Here is an 18,761-nt window from a genome sequence, read left to right as displayed (position 1 = left end):
TTCCCTCCCCCCGCCCGCTTGCCCGGCCGGCGCCGGGCCCCGGATGCAAGAGGCCGGCGGAGGGACGTCATTGTTCCCCGACGGGCTGTAACAGTAGGCGGAGCGGGCCGGGCTGAGGCGGGGGCTGCGGCGAGGGGGACCCGGCAGCGCCGAGTCAAGCGGGGCCGAGCCAGGTAATGGGGCCGGGGAGCAGAGTCGGGCCTGGCGGCGGCCTGGCAGCGCCCGGCAGCGCCGCGTGCGTCTCCCTGCCTGGAAATCAATGGGCCGGGGGGGAGGGGCCGGCCCGGGAAAGGGAAGGGAAAGCGACCGGCGGGAGCGGCCGCTCAGCCCAGCCCTGCCCACCGCGCCGGGGCGCCGGCCGGGCGCTCGGCCGCTGCCCTCCTGGCTGGCGGGCAGCCGGAGGGGGTGGGACCCCCGGGCGGGGCGGGGCGCCGTCCCCAGCACGCGGCGGAGGGACCCAGCCCCGCCGCCGCCGCCGCCACCCCCTGGGCCGGCGGGACCGGCCCCCTCCCGGCGCGGCGGGGGGTGGCGGTGCCCGGCGCGATGCCGCCGCTCCGCGCCTGCCGCCTCCGTTATAGGCGCCGTGTTCCCGCCGGCGCCCGCCTGCCGCTCCCTTCTCCTGCTGCCGGCGCGGGGACTCGGCGTTGCTTCCCTGCGTCCCGGTGCCGGCGGGAGGGCGGCCGCCTCGCCATCGCCCCGAGTCCCGCGGTGGGAGCGGCGTTGTTCCCCGCCAGGCGCGGCGTTGTTCCCCGCTCGGCGAGGCGGCGGCTCCCCGCGGGGCCTGCCGCCTCCCGCTCGGAGGGTCCGGGTTCGATTCGTCTCCCCTTCCCCCGCCCGCAGCGCCGAATCCCCCCCCGCCGCGTTGCCATGGGCACGGAGTCGCCGTTGGGCGCTGCCTGTCGCGGACCTGCCCCCGGACGGTCTGGAAGGCGCGGGCGCGGGCTCGGGCCCGGAAAGGTGAAGATGGGGAGGGCGGGCGCTGAGGCGGCCCGGCGCGCCGCTAGGCCTGCCCCCCCTGGGCCGGGGGCCGCGGGGCTGTGCCGGTGTGTGAGTTGGCGGGAGAAGGGCGAGGCGCGGGGAAGCGGGGGCGCCCTCAGAGCCGTTTCCCGGCCCCCTCGTCTGCGTGTGGGGGTCGGTTTTCTTTCGTGTGTGTGTGTCTTCGGGCTCTCGCCGCTCCCGAGCGCGGACATGTTGCGTGCAGGCGGGCTGTGCCCGCCCGCCAAAGCCGCCGGGCGCCGCGGGTGCCGGAGCCTCCTCCAGAGCCACAGCGCTTCAGGGAGGCAGAGCGGAGCGGGACCGAGCTGGCGCTCCCCGCGCAGCGCTGGTAATGAAAGGGCGGCGGAGGCGGACGGTTTGATTTTAAACAGGGCTATTAGGAGGCGTTGAAGGACGCAGGGCGGTTCGGAGTCCGGCGGAACGCGGGGCGGCCCGGGGCGAGGTGCCGGGGTGCGGTACCGGGGCGAGGGGCCGGGGTGCGGTACCGGGGCGAGGGGCCGGGGTGCGGTACCGGGGCGAGGGGCCGGGGTGCGGTACCGGGATGAGGGGCCGGGATGAGGTGCCGGGGTGCGGTACCGGGGCGAGGGGCCGGGGTGCGGTACCGGGGCGAGGGGCCGGGGTGCGGTACCGGGGCGAGGGGCCGGGGTGCGGTACCGGATGAGGGGCCGGGGTGCGGTACCGGATGAGGGGCCGGGGTGCGGTATCGGATGAGGGGCCGGGCCGCTCCCCCCCGGCGCCGCCGCCAGAACAGCCTGCACCGGGAAGCGGCCGCTCACCGGTGCAAGGAATATGTAAAGTTATTCTGTACTTCACGTACGTAATTGGCTTCCAATTAAGGGCAAAGTGATGATTAATTTCGCGTGTCCCGGCTTGGTGGCTGGGTTGTTTTTTCAATGAAAGCAGAACTAGTGCAGCGTGTGTGCATTTCCTTTAGTTTTGTGTTTTGGTTTGTTCTTTTTGCTTACAGTAGTGTTGTGGTGTGGAAGGGTGGTTTGTAATTTAGAGGTGGAAACATGCCTGGTCTTCATATCTATGCCATAGTAGTTTTCTATTGCTTCTTATTTCTACGTAGGTATATTTGTGCATGTATGTTTGGGGTTTTTTTGCAGTCACTGCTGAGAATGTTTGTTTTGTAATGAGACAAATGCATAATCACTACTTCCTGGTTAAACGCCGTTTTGTGAATGGGATCTTGTATGAAATCTTCCTGAGCTGTGATTTATTGTGTGCAAAGTGGAGACCCAATATAAATATTGAGGACCAAGTCATAGCTGAAAAAATCTAAACAGCGCTGGTGCAAAGCTCCAGTGGAAGGGCAGTAACTTTTCAGCGTCATAGTGAGAAGTCTCTTGTGACATCCTCACAGGGAAACGGCGCTCAGTGCACACGGCAACGTAAAGTCACATCCAGCAGCGGTATCGGAGCAGGATTTGTGTGTATGTTGAACGAGTGAGGAAAAAATACCAGTGTTTTTATTTTTTGTACCACTTTGTCAAAGAGATGTCCAAATATTGACGTATTTTGAAAAAGTGGCGGATCTGATTTATTCTTGCTAGCATTGATATTTGCTGTGGATGGTGCTGGATATCTGGTACTGTATCCCTCAGTTGTCAAAAATAAATTAAAAAATACATAGGGCTGACCTCATTGGCCAATATAATGCTCAAGATTTTTTGTGATAATATTCTTCTGTTTGCCGCTCACCACAGTCTTGATTCCAGTTTTTTGCCCTGCAAACATGCTTTAAATATGTTGTGGAAACACTTTCCCTTCAGTTGGGAAATGGAGATGCCACTGGTGTCGGCAGTTTGAAGAGTGGCTCTTACCTGAACTCACTCGCAGCTTTCCAAAGGGACAAGGATGGCTTCATCTGTCAGGAAAATGGGGGAATTTTCCAGCTTTGTGTATTAGCGTCTGAGAAATGGAAAATGAGTATAGAGTGGATTTTAAATTGAAAATTTAAAGGAAAAAAGATCTAATTAGAGGCTTTGCACGTAATTTGTCATTTGTGAGACTAGAAGTTCTCTAATTTACTGTGCATTGTTTAATCTACCTTAAGTTTTATCAATAGCAATCAAGTTGTGCCATAAATCTGAAACTGCTTTATGCTTTGTTCTCTCAGTTGCTTCAGTATAACAAAGCTGCTTTAAATCCTCAGTTAAGTTTATGGTTTCCCCAAACTTAAAAAGGCCCTACGTGCTATGGCAACACAGTAGCAAAAATTTACATATAGAAATTGATAATTGATCATTCAGCGGCTTACTGTGCACACACAATTACACATATTTAAAGAGGTACCATCTTGAAACCTAATCAGCATTTTAAACAGGACTTAATGTCAGTTATCGCATTTGTCCTTGAGGGCTGAGGGTTTGTTTTGCTTTCTTTTATGTTTAGCACTTCCTTTTTATAGCTTACATTCCTCTGTTGTTTTGCCAGGGAAAAGTGTACAACTTTACATAAGTAGAACTGAAAAAGATGCTTTTTGATTCAACTTTTTGGTTGATAATAAGAGTTATAAATGTGATTGGTGCAAAATACCACAAGTACTGCTGCCAAAATTGTACCCAAACAACTATTTCTTGGAGGGGCAGAATAAACCCAGATGGAAGTAAATTTATAAATGTTTTCTTGCTCTCCTTTCCCAAGATTGCTCAGCGCTCTATCCCATCCCCTCCTGGATCTCAACAGGCCAGCACTTGGAAGTGCCTCTGCTCACAGCTCCCTAAACAGACAACAAAAAAAGGTCTTTATAACTGTAACGGATTAAAATCCTGTCAAAGTGTGAGAAGTGTCATCAGTCACCAGCTCTGCAGAAGTAAAAAGGAATATTGCTAACGGTTCTGATGGAAAATTCCACTTTGCGTGTTTAGTTTCGGGTTGGTTTTGTGGATTTGTGGTTGTTTCGTTTTATCATCATTCTTATCAGCTTTTTAGTTTTTCGTGATATTTCTTTGGGACTAAGAGACAGGGTCTCTCCTTTTCTTTCTGGAACGCCTCTTGACGTTCTTCTGTCAACCAGAACTTTTGCCTCTCTTGCAGATATGAACAATGACCATAGTTAACAAGCCAAAATCTTCAAAATCTAAAAAATCGTCATCGAGGCGATCTGACAAATCTAAGAAACCCCGTACTAAGAAAATGACGTCACGCACCGCAAATTTGGGCCGGGTACCACCTGCAGAAGATCCAAACAAAGTCTCTGTGGACAAAGGACCCGGAGGTGCTATTTATTGTAGATCATCTCAGAAGTCTAAGCCTTTTGCCCAAAGAGATCTAGGTAAGTGCTGCTTCTGTCCTCCCCCTTTTTCTTAAAAACGAAGCAGAACAGAAGTAGAGAATGCAGTTCTTATTCGTTGCAATGCTATAAAATGGGGCTGTCACGAATAAAGATTTCAGTAGTGGACTTCGATTTTATGAATCCTCTAAGGCAACTGAAGGGACTGGTGTTGCAAAACTTAGCTTTCTCTATTTACAGTCTATTTGTAACTTACTTTTGATTTTCCAATCAATTATGGGGAGATTTTCGTGATACGTAGACTTATCCAGGTTTTTTCTGTTCTGCAGAGAAAAGTACATTTTACTATTGCTATTCAAGGCTTCCATTATTCACAAGTCTTTGAATGGTAGCACTGCTCAGGAAGAGATCTGATTCTGTAAGGTTACCTTCTGTGCTAGTTACTTGCTTATTTTTCTTAGTTCTTATATTGATTACTGTATAATTACAAGGTTAAGATTGTGGTTTAAGTTGCAATGAGGAAAAAAACTGAACTAATAATCAGCTTAAAGACTATAGTTGGAAAGAAACCTGGCAAAACTTCTTAAATCAGAGTGGTAGTTTGTCTTGTGTTAGAAGCTGAATAAACTATTGTCCAAAACAGTATGTTTACCAGCAAATTCGAGTGGCAGTGTTGTGTGGTTTTGTGGTTTGGCGTATAGCTGGCTCTTCTGGGTGCTCCTGCGGAATGCTACTTTTTGATTATCCAAAACCAATACATGTCTTTTAAAATATAATGTTCTTGCAGTTGTTAATGACGGAATTGCCCCGCCACAAAGGATTCTTTTTCCACCTGAGAAAATTTGTATGGATTGGCAACAAACGCAAAGTGTCGGAGTTGGGCTGCAGAATCTCGGCAACACGTGTTTCCTGAATTCCACGCTGCAGTGTCTGACCTACACGCCGCCTCTCGCCAATTACATGCTGTCGCTGGAGCACACGCAGTCATGTGAGTGCGCTCCCTCGCTGCGGAGCCGACCCGAAAGAGCCGCCATGCCTGGAAAACCCTCTTGCTTGTCCTCTCTAATCTGTAGACGCTGGCTTTGATCATGATCTTAAAGGTCTTTCCAGCCTAAATGATTCTATGATTATATTAAGAGGAGGCTCAGAATAGCATATAAAGTGTGTTTATTCATTTAATGCACCGTAGTAAAACTTCAAAAAAGGGTCATTTCTTGCTTCATGTGAATAATGAAGTGCATCGTAAAGTAAGACGTTTGAAGAACATTTGGCGTTTGGGTTTCCTGCTGGTAGAAAGGTGGAAAAGTTTAGGATCTTGACGTCATAGATTCTTGGTGTTCGCAGCCTAGATACTGTAATGCGCGAATACTGTGGTAAATGGTGTGTTCACTGGTGAGCCCTTAGAAAAAAACACCCCAGAAAGCACTATGAGCTAATATTTTACAAACTTAAATAGAAATTTGTGTGCAACTTAATTAAAATTTAGGCTGATCTTATTCTAAATATGATTTTCTATCTTTTAAACCCTTAAATTTGTGTTCTTTGATTTATCTTTTTATATTTGAATTTATTTAAGCCTAGGAGCTTCTTTTCAAATCCATCTATATGTATTTTTACAAAGGCAGCTGTGTGCTTTCTAGTCTGGTATTTTAGTATTTATTCCTAGAAATTTAACTCTGTGTTCTTGCCATATATAAAAATTATCAGTTAAGAATCCTGTTGCAAAAAGGAGGGCAGAAATACTAGTACATACATTACTTTAATCTTTCCGTTCTCCCAGAGGATCCTTAGCTCTGTGTCGTGTAGCTCACCTAACAGCAGTGTGCTGAAAATAACACACATTTGCTCTTCGTGCTGTATCATCAGTGTCGATATTGTTTCCTCATATATTCTGCAGTCTGTGGAGTTCACGTTCCTGTCAGAGTGCAAAAAAAAGACATTGCAGCAGTTACTTACATTTCTCGTAGGGAAATGCGCTTTAATACAGAATTAATTGACACTTCTATACGGTTCTGCTTAATAAAATGTCACAGAAGTGTTGGGATACTGACACCTTAGGAGAAGAGAATGCAGTGTAGAGGGTGGACATTGTACCTGTAGCGTGAAGGTGTTCTGTGGCAATGTATGTTTACTAAACTGGGATGCTTTCTTTCGCTCCGCAGGTCACGTAGAAGGTTTTTGTATGATGTGCACTATGGAAACTCACATTAATCAGGTCCTGTGTTGCTCTAATAATGCCATCAAACCTACATCCGTTATCAATGGCCTTAAAAGTGAGTCATTTCAGACAGTGTTAATTTTTGGTATTTTTTAATTATTCAAATAATTGTTTGCATATAAATGATTTTCATACTTTAAAGAAGAGAGAGTTTAGAAATACAAGCTTTTTTCATTTTATGAGGTAAATATAATAACTTTCTTATTTATTAGGAATAGGAAAACATTTCCATTTTGGCAGTCAAGAGGATGCACATGAATTCTTATGCTTCACTGTTGATGCTTTGCAGAAAGCCTGTTTGAATGGAAGCAACAAGTAAGCATAAACAGATTAACTTGAAAATGTTCCCTAGCCCCTTTTTATTCCTTTATTTACTCTGATAAATTAAAATTGTGTCCCTGGTTTTTATAAAAAGAAAACTGTTTGAAGAGGTAACTCTGTGCCTTCAGCCTTCTGACGTGTGGCTATCATTTATTTCCAGATTAGACAGATCTTCTCAAGCCACCACACTTATTTATCAAATATTTGGAGGATATCTAAGATCCCGAGGTACTTTTTAAAAATCTTACTGTTCTTTGAAACTCGTCTATGTCTTTTTGTCTGTCTGTAGCAAAGGAGTTTGTAGTTTGACTAAAGTAATACAGATTGATAATTTAAATTTGCACATTTAGTCTCCTTTGCATATTGTTAAGCATTTGTATTTTGATTCCAGTGAAGTGCTTGAACTGCAAAGCAGTTTCAGATACGTACGAGCCATTCCTCGATATTACTTTGGATATAAAGGTAAGGCGTTTGTGAATATGGGTCGAGATGTCCAGAGACTTGTAGAGCTTTCTAAAATAAGCTCATTTTACTGGAGAGCATATACTGTTAAAACAAAGGAGCTTGGTGGTGGATGAGAGTGGATTTCACATTGTTCTTTTGTGGAAGCCTTGTAAATGGTCTCCATGTTTGCATTGGATTTAAGCTGGAAAAATAATAATTATAGCTAAGCAAACAACCATACTGTCATTTTTCTTGATTATTCTACTTCAATATACATCTATCGTTAGACTGATGGGTTTGATTGTTCTCATTACTGATGCCAAAGCATACTGCAGATGCTGTCTGTGGTATTGCAAAATTTATTAATTCGGAGTAGAATAATTTTCAAATGAGGGAAATGTTCAGTGTTTCTGTTTCTGCCTCCTTCATAGTAATTGCTGGTTCACAGCAGGTCACTGAAGTATGAACTAGCACGGTTTTCTCCTAAACTACTAGTAAGTGTTCAAAACTTTGCATTTTCAGCGACCTTGTGCTCTCCTTTCTTGTTCATGCAGGCAGTTACGTCTGTCACCCGAGCGCTAGAACAGTTTGTGAAACCGGAACAACTGGATGGTGAAAATAGTTATAAGTGCAGCAAGTAAGATTATCTCTAATTCCATCTTAATACAAGATAGTGTGTTGCATGGTGTGGTCATAAGTTATCTTTTATCTTTGTTTAGAAATAAGATGAGACACAACTCTCTGTTCTTTCATTTAGTTTTGTTTATACAGCTAATACACTGAAATAATTCAAAGCTTGGAAAAGAATACATTTGTTTCTGGGAGAGTAGTTGTAGTGTTTCTGTTTGAATGTTCGGAAGTGGCCATTAGCTCACATTAGACTTTTATTCATAATGTTGTCCGCGCTGGCGCTTGTCAGCCTTCCTGAGTGCGGATCTGCACGGGGCAGTATTCACATGGCCACGAGTCAGACAGGTCTGGCGAGCAGGGGCGAGCTGGAGCGCGGAGCTGTGGACAAGGCGCTGGGGCGGGCGGCAGCGTCGGCTTCCTGACGGTGGAACAGAGCGAGACTGGGTCTCGGTGAACGTGCACAGACTCAGTGATAATCACCATCAGCAGCTCCTGCTGGCTCGTCGAACAGTGTCTCGTGTTCTTGAACTGTAAAACCTCTGGACTACAGTTGTTTGAAATGAGCCACCGTAAACCGAACCTGTGCTTAGTGAAAGCAGATGGAGTTCAGATGTCCTGTATGCTGATCAAACACGATCAGAACATGAAGATTTACCACTGTCCAATGTCACCCTCATGCAGAATGACCATTTCTTTCCATTGGCATTGGCATTTCCATTTTGGAAATGATGTGCAGTTTGTAGTGCTGCAGACAGGGGCTCTCTTGTCCCACATGTAACATTTGCATTTCAGCAGAAAACTGGAAGAATGTATCCAGAACGAGTTCAGATCGCCACTGTGGTGTACCAAGATGTGGTACCTTGCCCTGCTCTCCCCATGAGCTCCAGATTCCTGGTCCTGCTTGGCGCCGGGTTGTTGAGCAGCCTCATCTTTTGGCACAACAAAGATACATGTTCAGACATTTGTTTGACCATCAAAAGATAACATTCTAAACCCTGTATTCTTTGTTGTGTAGAGCTGTCCTCTTATATCCTGCTATCTTCTCTCTGATAACAAACCTGAAATGCAGTGTATGGATTTATGAAAAGAAAAAACATATTATGCAAGTAAATATCATTCAAATAGCATAAGCATCTGTGAGAGAATAAAGTTTGTTTGACTTTTTTTGGGGGGGACAGAATCTGCTGTTAAACATTTGTCTGTGCTTGTTTTTAAGGTGTAAAAAGATGGTTCCGGCGTCAAAGAGGTACACGATACATCGTTCTTCCAATGTTCTCACAATATCACTGAAAAGATTTGCAAATTTTACAGGTGGAAAGATCAACAAGGTACATTTACAGCTGTCATGTAACATTGTCATCTTGGAATGGGAGATTTCCAAAAGACGAACACTCATTTAAAAGTTGTTAATGTTTGTGGGCAGTAACTATAGACTGATAACTATAGTCGAAGAAGAGCCAATATAGCAACTATGGCTGCTTCTTTCTTTTTTACTAATGGTAAAGTTGCTGGGTGACCGTCAGAGTATGCCTTGCTCTTTAAGAGCTAATTCTGTAGAAAACAGTTCTCTGCCATTTAAATTATTAAATGTTGTTTATGAGAATAGTATTTTTAAATGAAAAAATATATTTTCATATAATCCTAGTCTGTTTTTAGAAGTGTTTTTCTCATCCTATGAAGTATTTCAGGATAATTTTTGAATCTTCTTGGTTTCTCTTTAGGACGTAAAATATCCTGAATATTTGGATCTTCGAGCATATATGTCCCAATCAATAGGAGAACCACTCATCTATGCGTTATATGCAGTTCTTGTACATAGTGGCTTCAACTGCAATGCAGGACACTATCTCTGTTTCATAAAGGTAGATACCAGCTTGATTTCTAACAGGGGAGGATCTGTGCTGACCAGGAAATTAAAATCTCACTGGTAGCCGCTGTTCTTAGGGGAAAAGTTGCACTGTATGATTTGTTCAATTTGTTTTGTTCTGTAGCGTTCTATGTGTGATGTCATTTGGAAAACATGCAATTCCTGTAAAGATGTAATTGTCTTTATTTGCAGGCTGGTAATGGACTTTGGTATAGAATGAATGACGCATCAGTAGAACTTTCTGATATCAAAACAGTTCTCACTCAGCAAGCTTATGTACTTTTTTATATCAGGTAATAACAAAAACTAAATGTGTTCAGAATATGTTTACTCTTCTGTTACTGATATTTGTCTCATTTTCAAGTGTTTTTCTTCCTGTCCTATGAAAAGATCACTATCTCTATAACTCGGTTCTGTCTAACCTGAAATTCCCCATGTCATTTATTATCTTTCATTGCTGGGCCTTAAACTGCTGCGCTTGTGTGAATTGTTGCATATGTGCTCTCTGCAGCTGGCTGATTTAGAAAAGAGGAGACGTTCAGGCCATAGATGGTGTAAGGATGAGTTATTGCTCTGGAAAGGATAGTCATTGTAGGAAGACCATTATCCAGTTTTCAGTTTGTAGTGTTAGTTAAGTCTTCCTTATGTGTCTTCTGTGTCTTATAAACTGTTCCTATAAAATTATAGGATGAGGTTTAATCGCGAATAGGCTGAAAGAAAAACTCCAGATTCAGATCACTGCTCTTTTCCCAGGCGCTACGATCTGACCCTCGGAGAACGCGCGTTTTACTTACCAGCTCCGTCTTATCCCCGTCCATTCCTCGGTCAACGGGGGGCTAATAGTAAACAGGCTGGATTTATGGGACCACGACTTCCTCCTCATATGATTAAGGTAATTTGAGGGTGTCAGATAATGGCACCAAATTGATAGTGCGTTTTGGGTTTGGTGTGGGGTTTTTGTTGTTATTTTCTAGCATCCGAGTTTCATTTTCCCTCCCACGCTGCAGCTTTCTCCACGGCCTGTGCGGCAGCCACACGATTCCTACAGTGGCTGATCCTAAATTGTGCCGCCATGCGACTTCACTTCTGTACTTCCAGCTCGGCTTTCTGAAGTACTGAGCACCACGCTTTTGAGACAATTGAAGTAGCCTACTAATGCTTAAATAATTTTAAAAAAATCTCCCCAATGAGTGTAACTGTAGCTGAGACAGTGAAAACAAATTGTCTTGTTCCTGCACACCAGAACAATTATTCCAGTGTTTTCAGGCAATGTTTAAAGGAGAAAATAAACCTTTGGGAATAGCTGTAGTCAATGTTAACTTGTTTGGGTGGGTTTTAAAAGTTATGCTCATCTGATACCAATATGCAGTAAAACAAAAGCAGGAGTTAAGCACACTTGTTGGACTCACATTTGTATTTAGAGGGCGGTGTTTTCTTAGGTGTTGTGGCAATTTGTAGAAACATTTAGTAGGAGAATTTCGTGTTTTTAAACTTCAATGCTGTGCGTTTGCACATATCCATCTTGAAATCTCTTTTTAAATACAGAATTCAAATCGTTTAAATGGGAACGGACCCCTGAAAGAGGATCCGAATACCGTCGGGGTCACCCTGAAAAGACCGTCCTCAGCTCCGCCCACGGCCTGTGTGCAGAACTGGGCCATCACCAGGCCCTCGATGGCCGACCCGTCGAAAAACCAGAAGATCACTATCAGTATTCACAACAAGTTACCTGCACGTCAGACTGTGTCACAGCCCAGCTGTCTTAGCAGCGCTGCGGAGGACGAGGACCCGAGCAAGCCTGCTCCTTCTTCCACCATCACAAACTCCTCCGCAGCCGAGTCTACCTCAAACGCATCTCCTGTGTCCGTTGCTACTAACATTTCCAAGCCAGAAGTTCCCGATGAAATGTTTGTTGAGCCAACAGTGAACGGAAATCCCAGTCTGGGCTCGGATAACGCCGTCCTGTACAGCGCAGAATCCTCGGGAAAACCTGAGGACTCAAAGGGCTTGTTCAAAAGGAATTGCAGCCTAATATCTTCTAATGGACTTCTGATCGGAAAGATGGTCCGTACATTGCAGAATTCCCATTCTTCCTGTCCCAACACCGAAGAAGAAAGATGCCCACAAGATCTGCCAAAAAATGATTCAGTAAATGGTGCTATTAGTTTAGATAAGGAATCTAAAGAAAATGGACTGAAACTTAATGATTCAACTTGCCAAGTCCCACCTGTTAAACCTTCGGAGATTTTCTTCTCTAAAACAAATGGACTGCTTGAAACAGTGAGTGAATTTCCCACCTGTGATTTATTGGGTATTCAGGCGCATTATAATGTTCCCAGTTCATGTGAAATACCAAGAAAACGCACAGCACAAGTTTCATCGTAACACTTTGTCCTGTTATCCCATTAGAATTTGCTGAGCTCACATATGAGAACATGTCGGCTTAAGAGAAGTTCAGCTGAGATAATACTTCATACATTTTGTAAATGTATTTGGGGGTGGGGTGAGCGGGATGCTGTGTAAAACAGGGATAGCGCGTGTAACTCAAACAGATCTACACCTAATGTAGTTTTGTACTAAAACTAATATTTTTTTCTGTCTGTTAACTTCTGCACTTTAATTGTAGATGCCGGTAGCTCTGTCACCAGTTCCTCAAGACATAATCTTAGAATCACTTACCTATAGCCAGCTGAACAACTTGTCAGAAGAAATAAGGTAAACGGAGTACTCTGCTTAAAACAAGATCCCATGCAAGTTTATAATCGTTTTACCTGTCTAATAATACTAGTTCATGGAAAGATATTTAAATCAGTCCAGAGAATTCCACACTGCACATCTAGTGTTGCAAACATCAGCAGTGAGCATGTATTATCCTGATATTAAATGCAGGTGGATGCCTCCTGGAGAGCTTCTTTATAGCATGTTCTTTTTTTTTCTTCCTGTTGTCTGTAATACTTTTTCTATCCCTCTCTCCCTTTTTTTCCATCTTAGGATGTGTGAATATAAATTCCCACCATCTGCTTTGCCATGTTAGAGAGAGGGAGGCCTCTGTGTTTACTTTTTTCTGGCTGGGGCAGAGCAAATACAGCGGTGTTGGCTGTGATGTGATTCAGAACAGCGGGTGGAGGGAGCCAGATGCGTTTGGTGGGGGGTTTTTAATGCAGTACTTGCAGAATCAAGATTAAAACCCCACATTCTCTAGGAGCTGAGGAAGATTGAGGGTTCTAAAGGGAATGTCTTTCAGAGTTTTCCAATAGCCACCAATTTTTTTACTTAAGGGGATTTTACTCCTAACATTCGTCTTTCAGATGGACTTTTTGCAGTGAAAAATGTGTTTTTATTTTGTGCAGTGTCCCTGGACCTCTGAAGTCTTCTGAGAATGATGCTCTTATGGAAACTGTAGTCATGGAAGCACTGTTTTCCTATGAAGAAAACAGGAAAGTTCCTTCTGCCTTTAGGCCTGAGGTTGAGAATCTTCTCACTCAACCAAACTCTGAAACCACTGCTGCCAAAGAAGATGTTACTGAAAGTGTTATACCAAGAGCTGACAACGCGCATCCCAACATCAACGGTCAACATAAGGTTAGAAAAAAATCCGTGGATGCAGCAGATGAATTCCTTGGTCAGTGTGAGTCTGGAGACCCTCGAGACAAAGACAAACCAAGAAGATCAAAAGAACCCGAGCTCGTTTCAAAAGAAAATCCCTTGTACATCAGGGGGTCTCCTGAGAGCGAAGAGAAATTAGGGCAAACTTCCTCTATCAAGTCTGACATTGAATGTAGTTCTAAAAAACTTGCATCTCTAGATATTACAGAAAAATGCCAAGACACAAAGGACATTTCTAATAACTATGTGGAGGTACCGCCTGTCAATGACTCCTCCATTACGAAGCTCGATAAAGTTTTGGAGAGTCAGTTTTCTAGAGAAAACGAGGGACTGGGTAATAAAAAATGTGAAGAAGATAAACATAGGAAAAAGTATAAGAAAAAAATATATGACTCTAAAAAACCTGACAAAGAGCACTACCGGAAGAAGAGAGAGTACTCGGACACCGAAGAGAGGGAGAAGGAGAAGCAAACCCGAGGCAAAGCCGATGAGCATTCCCACAAGAGGAGGTGCTCTCGCAGCGTGGAAACAAATAGGCAAAACCGTCATAAGCAAGAGTATTGCAATGAGAGCAAGTACAGATCTTCCCACAACGAAAGAAACAGTCCAAATAATGGCAAAAGCTCAGGAAAATATTCTCGTTATAGATCCCGAAGCAGAGAAAGAACAGAACAAGAGAGGAATAGGTATTATTATTCCAAAGGAGAGAGAACTTGGAGCAGAGAAAGATACTATCAAGACCAACCGCGCAGATGGGAAAAATGCAGATACTACAACGATTATTATTCGTCTCGTGGAGCAAGAGACGGTAGAGAGAGAAGGTCCTCTTATTGCGATAGAGACTTTGACAAATCAAGTCAAGCGTACAACAGCCGGTCGCACCAGGATTACCAGGGCAAGGGCCGCTGGGCTCACGGCGCGCTGGCCCGAGGGGACGACGCCCCCCACTGCGGCGGCCACCGGGCGAACCCGCACCACGGCTCAGCACCCCCGCAGCACCCCCAGGAACAGCCCCGCGAGAGGCGCGCGCCCGCCCCCCCGGAGCCCTCCCGGCAGAACGAGGAGCCGAGGGCCGGCAGGAGCCGCGCCAGCCCCGGCCAGGGCGGCAGCGACGCCCAGAGCAAGTGCCGCAGGGGGGATGACCAAAGAACCAGGAAGTACAAGAAGGTCAAGAAGAAAAAGAAGTCCAAAGATAAACACCGAGAGAAGGATTGCAAGTAAGCAAGGATTCCAGCATCATCAACAGTTTTTCCCTAATTCTTTTCTGGGTGTTTCTCATGTCTGCCTTGTTTTCGTTGTTTCTAAGTTATTTCTGTTGCACAATGTCACCGGGGATCAATCATGTCATTAGGTGAGTCAAGTGAAGACAGGAAAGATTGCTGAATTGTGTTAGAGCACTCGGTCTGGACCGCGTAGTTAGAGTCACATCTGCACACCGTTCTCATTGGGCTACAACAAATTCTTGTAATTCCACATATTCCACAAGTAGCTCCTGTTAATAATTTGTGTACAAACCGGGACCCCTTGGCTTTCAGTCTGAGGTCTCACATTTGCTGCAGCTAAAGTGCAGAAACTACCACAAAATAGCTGACATGCTGCAAGTCCTCACCCGCGGCAAAATAAATAACGTTTTCTATATGCATCAAGTGCTACATCTGTTTTTCTGTTTTTAACTTGCATGTCTCCCTCAGACTCTATGATCTGGATTTCTCTGTGCTCCGCTTTGACAACGACAATCACAAACACAAGAAAAAGAAGAAAAAGAAGAAACACATCAGGAAACTGAAAGGCTACTTGGAATATTTAGATCCTCATTTCCAGAAGAAAACCCGGGAGAAGAAGGAGGAGTCGTGTCCTCCGGGCGGTTACTCGTGCGAGCAGCACGGCAGCCGGGGCAGCGCCGGGGAGGCCCCGCGCCGCAGCGCCCGCCCGGCCCCCCAGGGCCCCACAGGTGAGCAGCCGGGGCCTGCCGGGCTCCTCTTCATCCACATACACACTGTTACGTAAAACAGCCTCAGATGCTTGTGAGCTTAAAGCTCTGCTTCATCTCGTGGCTTCTGAACAGTCTGCATCAATAGTTCAAAAAAAGTAGTGAGGTTTTTCTCCTTTTTTAAATCACTGTTAAGCAAGGAAGTCTGAAATAGAACTGCAAAGGGGCTGAAGGGCAAGTAACTTTAATTTGATCTGGTGGTGAAGCGGCAAACAAGCGGGAGAGCTGCAGCTGCTTCTCGAAGGTTCCGCTGCGCGCGGGGGGCAGCAGCTCACGGGCGGCGCTGCTGCGCCGGCACCGCCGAGCGGGTAAACGCCGCGTGCGGCTGCTGCGCCGGCACCGCCGAGCGGGTAAACGCCGCGTGCGGCTGCTGCGCCGGCACCGCCGAGCGGGTAAACGCCGCGTGCGGCTGCTGCCCACCCGAACAGTCACTCAGAGCAACAGAAGTGGGTGGTAATACCGAAACGTTGTTTTTCAGACGATCTGCCTTCTGAGCACGCTGAATTCACGGTCCTTGACCCTGCAGACGACGCTTCGCAATTTAACACCTGGAGAGTATGTTAAACTCCTGCTCTTTCACTTACCTGGGGTTTTGTTTTCCGTTGTTGTGGTTTGTGTTGTTTTCTGTTTTGGTGTTTGTTTGTTTTTCTGTTAGTATAGGCTTAGAAATACAGACAAGCGGACTGATGAAACCATTTTCCCCATTTTTAGTATTAAAAAAGTCAGTTTGGTGCCTCTTCTAAAAAAACCTAAATACAAACTTGAGTTCCTGACTGAATTTACACTGAAATCTCTGCTGTTGCTTGTCATGGTCCAGACGTGTATCCTAGCAGATAATATGGTTTAAATTGATTAGCTTTGGAGTTACGCACTGAAGAAGATTGCACACTGCAACAAATTCAACATCTAAAATCAAATTTGACAACGTGCTGCAAAAGGACTGAACCAAGGTCTTTCAGAGACTCTGTGTAAAAACAGACCTCTTGATGATGCCGATGTGAGATGACCCGCGTGGCACCGGGCAGAGGCAGCTCCGGCGCGGCCGGGGCTCCGCCAGCGGGCGGCAAACGCGGCGGCTCCGGCCAGGAGGCCGCGGTCCTGTGACGCGGGTCGGGGCCGCGGACCTCTGGCCACGCGGGACGGGCCGTTCGGCCGTTAACGCGACGCCGGCCCCCCGGATGTGCTGGAACGCGGCTCCTTCAGGTCTGGAGAACTTTAATATGGGTGTTAATGAGCTTCATCGCCTGGAAGGTCCATCTTGTTTTAAAAAATGGTCTCTGGAAGGCTCTTCTGAAGGATGGAATCTGATCTCAAGATACCGCTCTCAAAGAGCTGGAGCCAGATTAGTAAAACTGAGAAGGAATCGTTAGCTTGTGCTTTTTCACCAGGGCCCGTGTTCCTTTGAACAAATCAAGAGGGTTGACCAGGGCTGAGTGGCAGCGCGACTTAAGAAAAGTCCAGAGAGGAGGGGAGAGGCAGCAGCTCAGAGCCGCCGCTTCCCGCGCTCCTCCGCGTGCTCCCAGCGGGCGCTGGTGCTGCGGGCTGCGAGGAGACGGGGATGCTGCCGAGGCCAAACCTCGCCTCAGTTCAGCTTACCGAGCCTGTTTGCCGTTAGAGCGGCGGCTTTGTCTGCGCGCCCGTTCAGAACCAAGACGGGGCCGGTTCGAGGCGCGTCCCGCGGCGCGCAGAGCCCGGCGCCGGCGGCCTGTGCTCCGAGCCGCTCGGGACACGGGGTGACGCGCTTCCCTTTGTCTTGCAGGTGCGGAGCTCGCGGACGGGACCCTTCGCCGCTGCAGCCACACCGACCGGCCCCGGCAGCCCTCTGCCACCGACACCCACCGCCCTTCACCATCAACCCCAACATTACCAGTACTGACCATCACACTTCACATTCATTATCAAAACAATTACCATCAAGACAAAATCCAGTCATAAGTGGTGCTTAACATTTCTGTACAGAATTTTACCATGGAAGAACTTTTTTTTAGTTTTTAACTTGAGACTTTCTTTTTTAAAATATACTTCTAATCCAAAAGGGTGGAAACTTTTTACAACTGCTGAACATTGTAAATTACCACATAAACATCTCACCGATGTGAGATAATGCCCTGGAATAGACCATCTCAAATGCTGCTTAATTACAGACTCAGGTTGACTTTATGTTATTCATGTAACGTTACTCCAAGTTTGACATCTGGTGCACGAGCGACCAGGAACTATAAAAATTGCAACTGACAGTCTGTATATTTAATTTAAAGACTTATTTAAAATTTCACAAGCTCTCCAATAACTAGAGTTTTGCAAGAGCTTCATCTTTTTTCTGTGATGTCTGACACTAGAAACTAATCCACTTCACATTTGAGTTATATTCAAGATCTGAAGAAAATCGTCTGGTTTTCAACATTGTGAAACAACGCATATGCAGTTCTGAATGTATCTCTCAAGACTATTTGTATACTCTTCCATATGTTTTTATTACAGTTTCTTAATATACTGTCACTTGTCTGAAGTCTCGGTTGTCCGTTTTGTCTCTGAAGTGTCTAGTTACAGACGAATTCATACTGTGATTTTTATTTTTATTATTAAATGCTATCAAACTGTGATGCACTTATTATTCACTGGTCCTGCATCAGGAGATGAGTGGGGAACCTGTATTAAATACAGTTCATCTGAATAATCTGTCTGGTTTATACAAGCTGTGTTGTTCAGAGATGTCTAAAGTTTGATCTTTGTTTTTTTAAAAAAAGCACTTGCCCCACTGTAAATATATAGCATGTAAAATTTATATAGTATATAAATACAGCAAAGTTAAAATGGATTTTTTACTTGAGTTTACTTGAGTTATTTAACATGCAATATGTCATGCGCATTGACAGCTTTCAGAGCGTGCGATACTCGAGATCAGATCTTCCTTTCGGTGGTAGGTGAGAAGATGCTGTCGGTGTGACCCGAAGATCAGTAACTCGGACTCCAGCTGCCTAGACAAGAGTGCAGAAGCTTTCTCCTTTGGCGCTAAACGCTTCCAAAACCCGGCACCAGGTTGGAAGCTCAGCAGTAGCTTTTTACTGTGTGTGTGACACTAAAGAAAGGAGCAAGGTTGATGTTTTACTAAATACTTAAAGTAATATTTTGGTACATGGAGAACATCATAAAGCCAAACCATAAGTGTACCCTGCATAATGTTCCTATGGCAACGGTTATGTGAAGTTACATAAAGTAACATGACAAAGAAACCACATACCTTTCCTGTATCTGGCTTTTTTTTCCTCCTTTGTCCTCCGGCTCCAGGATTCGGTGTCTTGTCTTTTGTCTGACGAGTAACTCGGCGCAAGCGTGGAAAAGGAGCTGGAGCGGGGGCGCGCGGCCGGGGGTCCCGCAGGGACGGGGCTCAGCGGAGCGGGACTGCGGCTCCGGCAGCCGCTGCTGGCTGGGGGGGGTCTGATTAACCCAC

The 18,761-nt window shown here is 45.9% G+C and overlaps 1 protein-coding gene and 1 long non-coding RNA gene across 2 annotated transcripts; one reads left to right on the top strand and one right to left on the bottom strand.

Moving 5' to 3' along the window:
• Nucleotides 1-65: 65 nt before the first annotated feature.
• USP42 (ubiquitin specific peptidase 42) lies at nucleotides 66-17,913 on the top strand. Its single transcript, XM_082064910.1, has 18 exons — nucleotides 66-173; nucleotides 4,039-4,276; nucleotides 5,022-5,222; nucleotides 6,397-6,507; nucleotides 6,665-6,767; nucleotides 6,934-7,001; nucleotides 7,165-7,235; nucleotides 7,772-7,854; nucleotides 9,064-9,175; nucleotides 9,569-9,709; nucleotides 9,907-10,007; nucleotides 10,468-10,606; nucleotides 11,260-11,994; nucleotides 12,341-12,429; nucleotides 13,065-14,537; nucleotides 15,012-15,271; nucleotides 15,789-15,865; nucleotides 17,070-17,913. The coding sequence occupies exons 2-18, from the start codon at nucleotides 4,048-4,050 to the stop codon at nucleotides 17,184-17,186; spliced, it is 4,110 nt and encodes a 1,369-aa protein (XP_081921036.1). The 5' UTR covers nucleotides 66-173; nucleotides 4,039-4,047; the 3' UTR covers nucleotides 17,187-17,913.
• On the bottom strand, nucleotides 5,417-11,565 carry LOC309445812. Its single transcript, XR_014185354.1, has 3 exons — nucleotides 11,444-11,565; nucleotides 5,988-6,149; nucleotides 5,417-5,517 (listed from the first exon to the last, which is right to left on the bottom strand). It is a non-coding gene; the product is annotated as an uncharacterized lncRNA (long non-coding RNA).
• Nucleotides 17,914-18,761: the final 848 nt, after the last annotated feature.

This window comes from Streptopelia decaocto, assembly GCF_964273445.1.
Source record: "Streptopelia decaocto genome assembly, chromosome: 13".
NCBI lineage: Eukaryota > Metazoa > Chordata > Aves > Columbiformes > Columbidae > Streptopelia > Streptopelia decaocto.
This window is presented reverse-complemented; position numbering and strand designations above follow the sequence as displayed.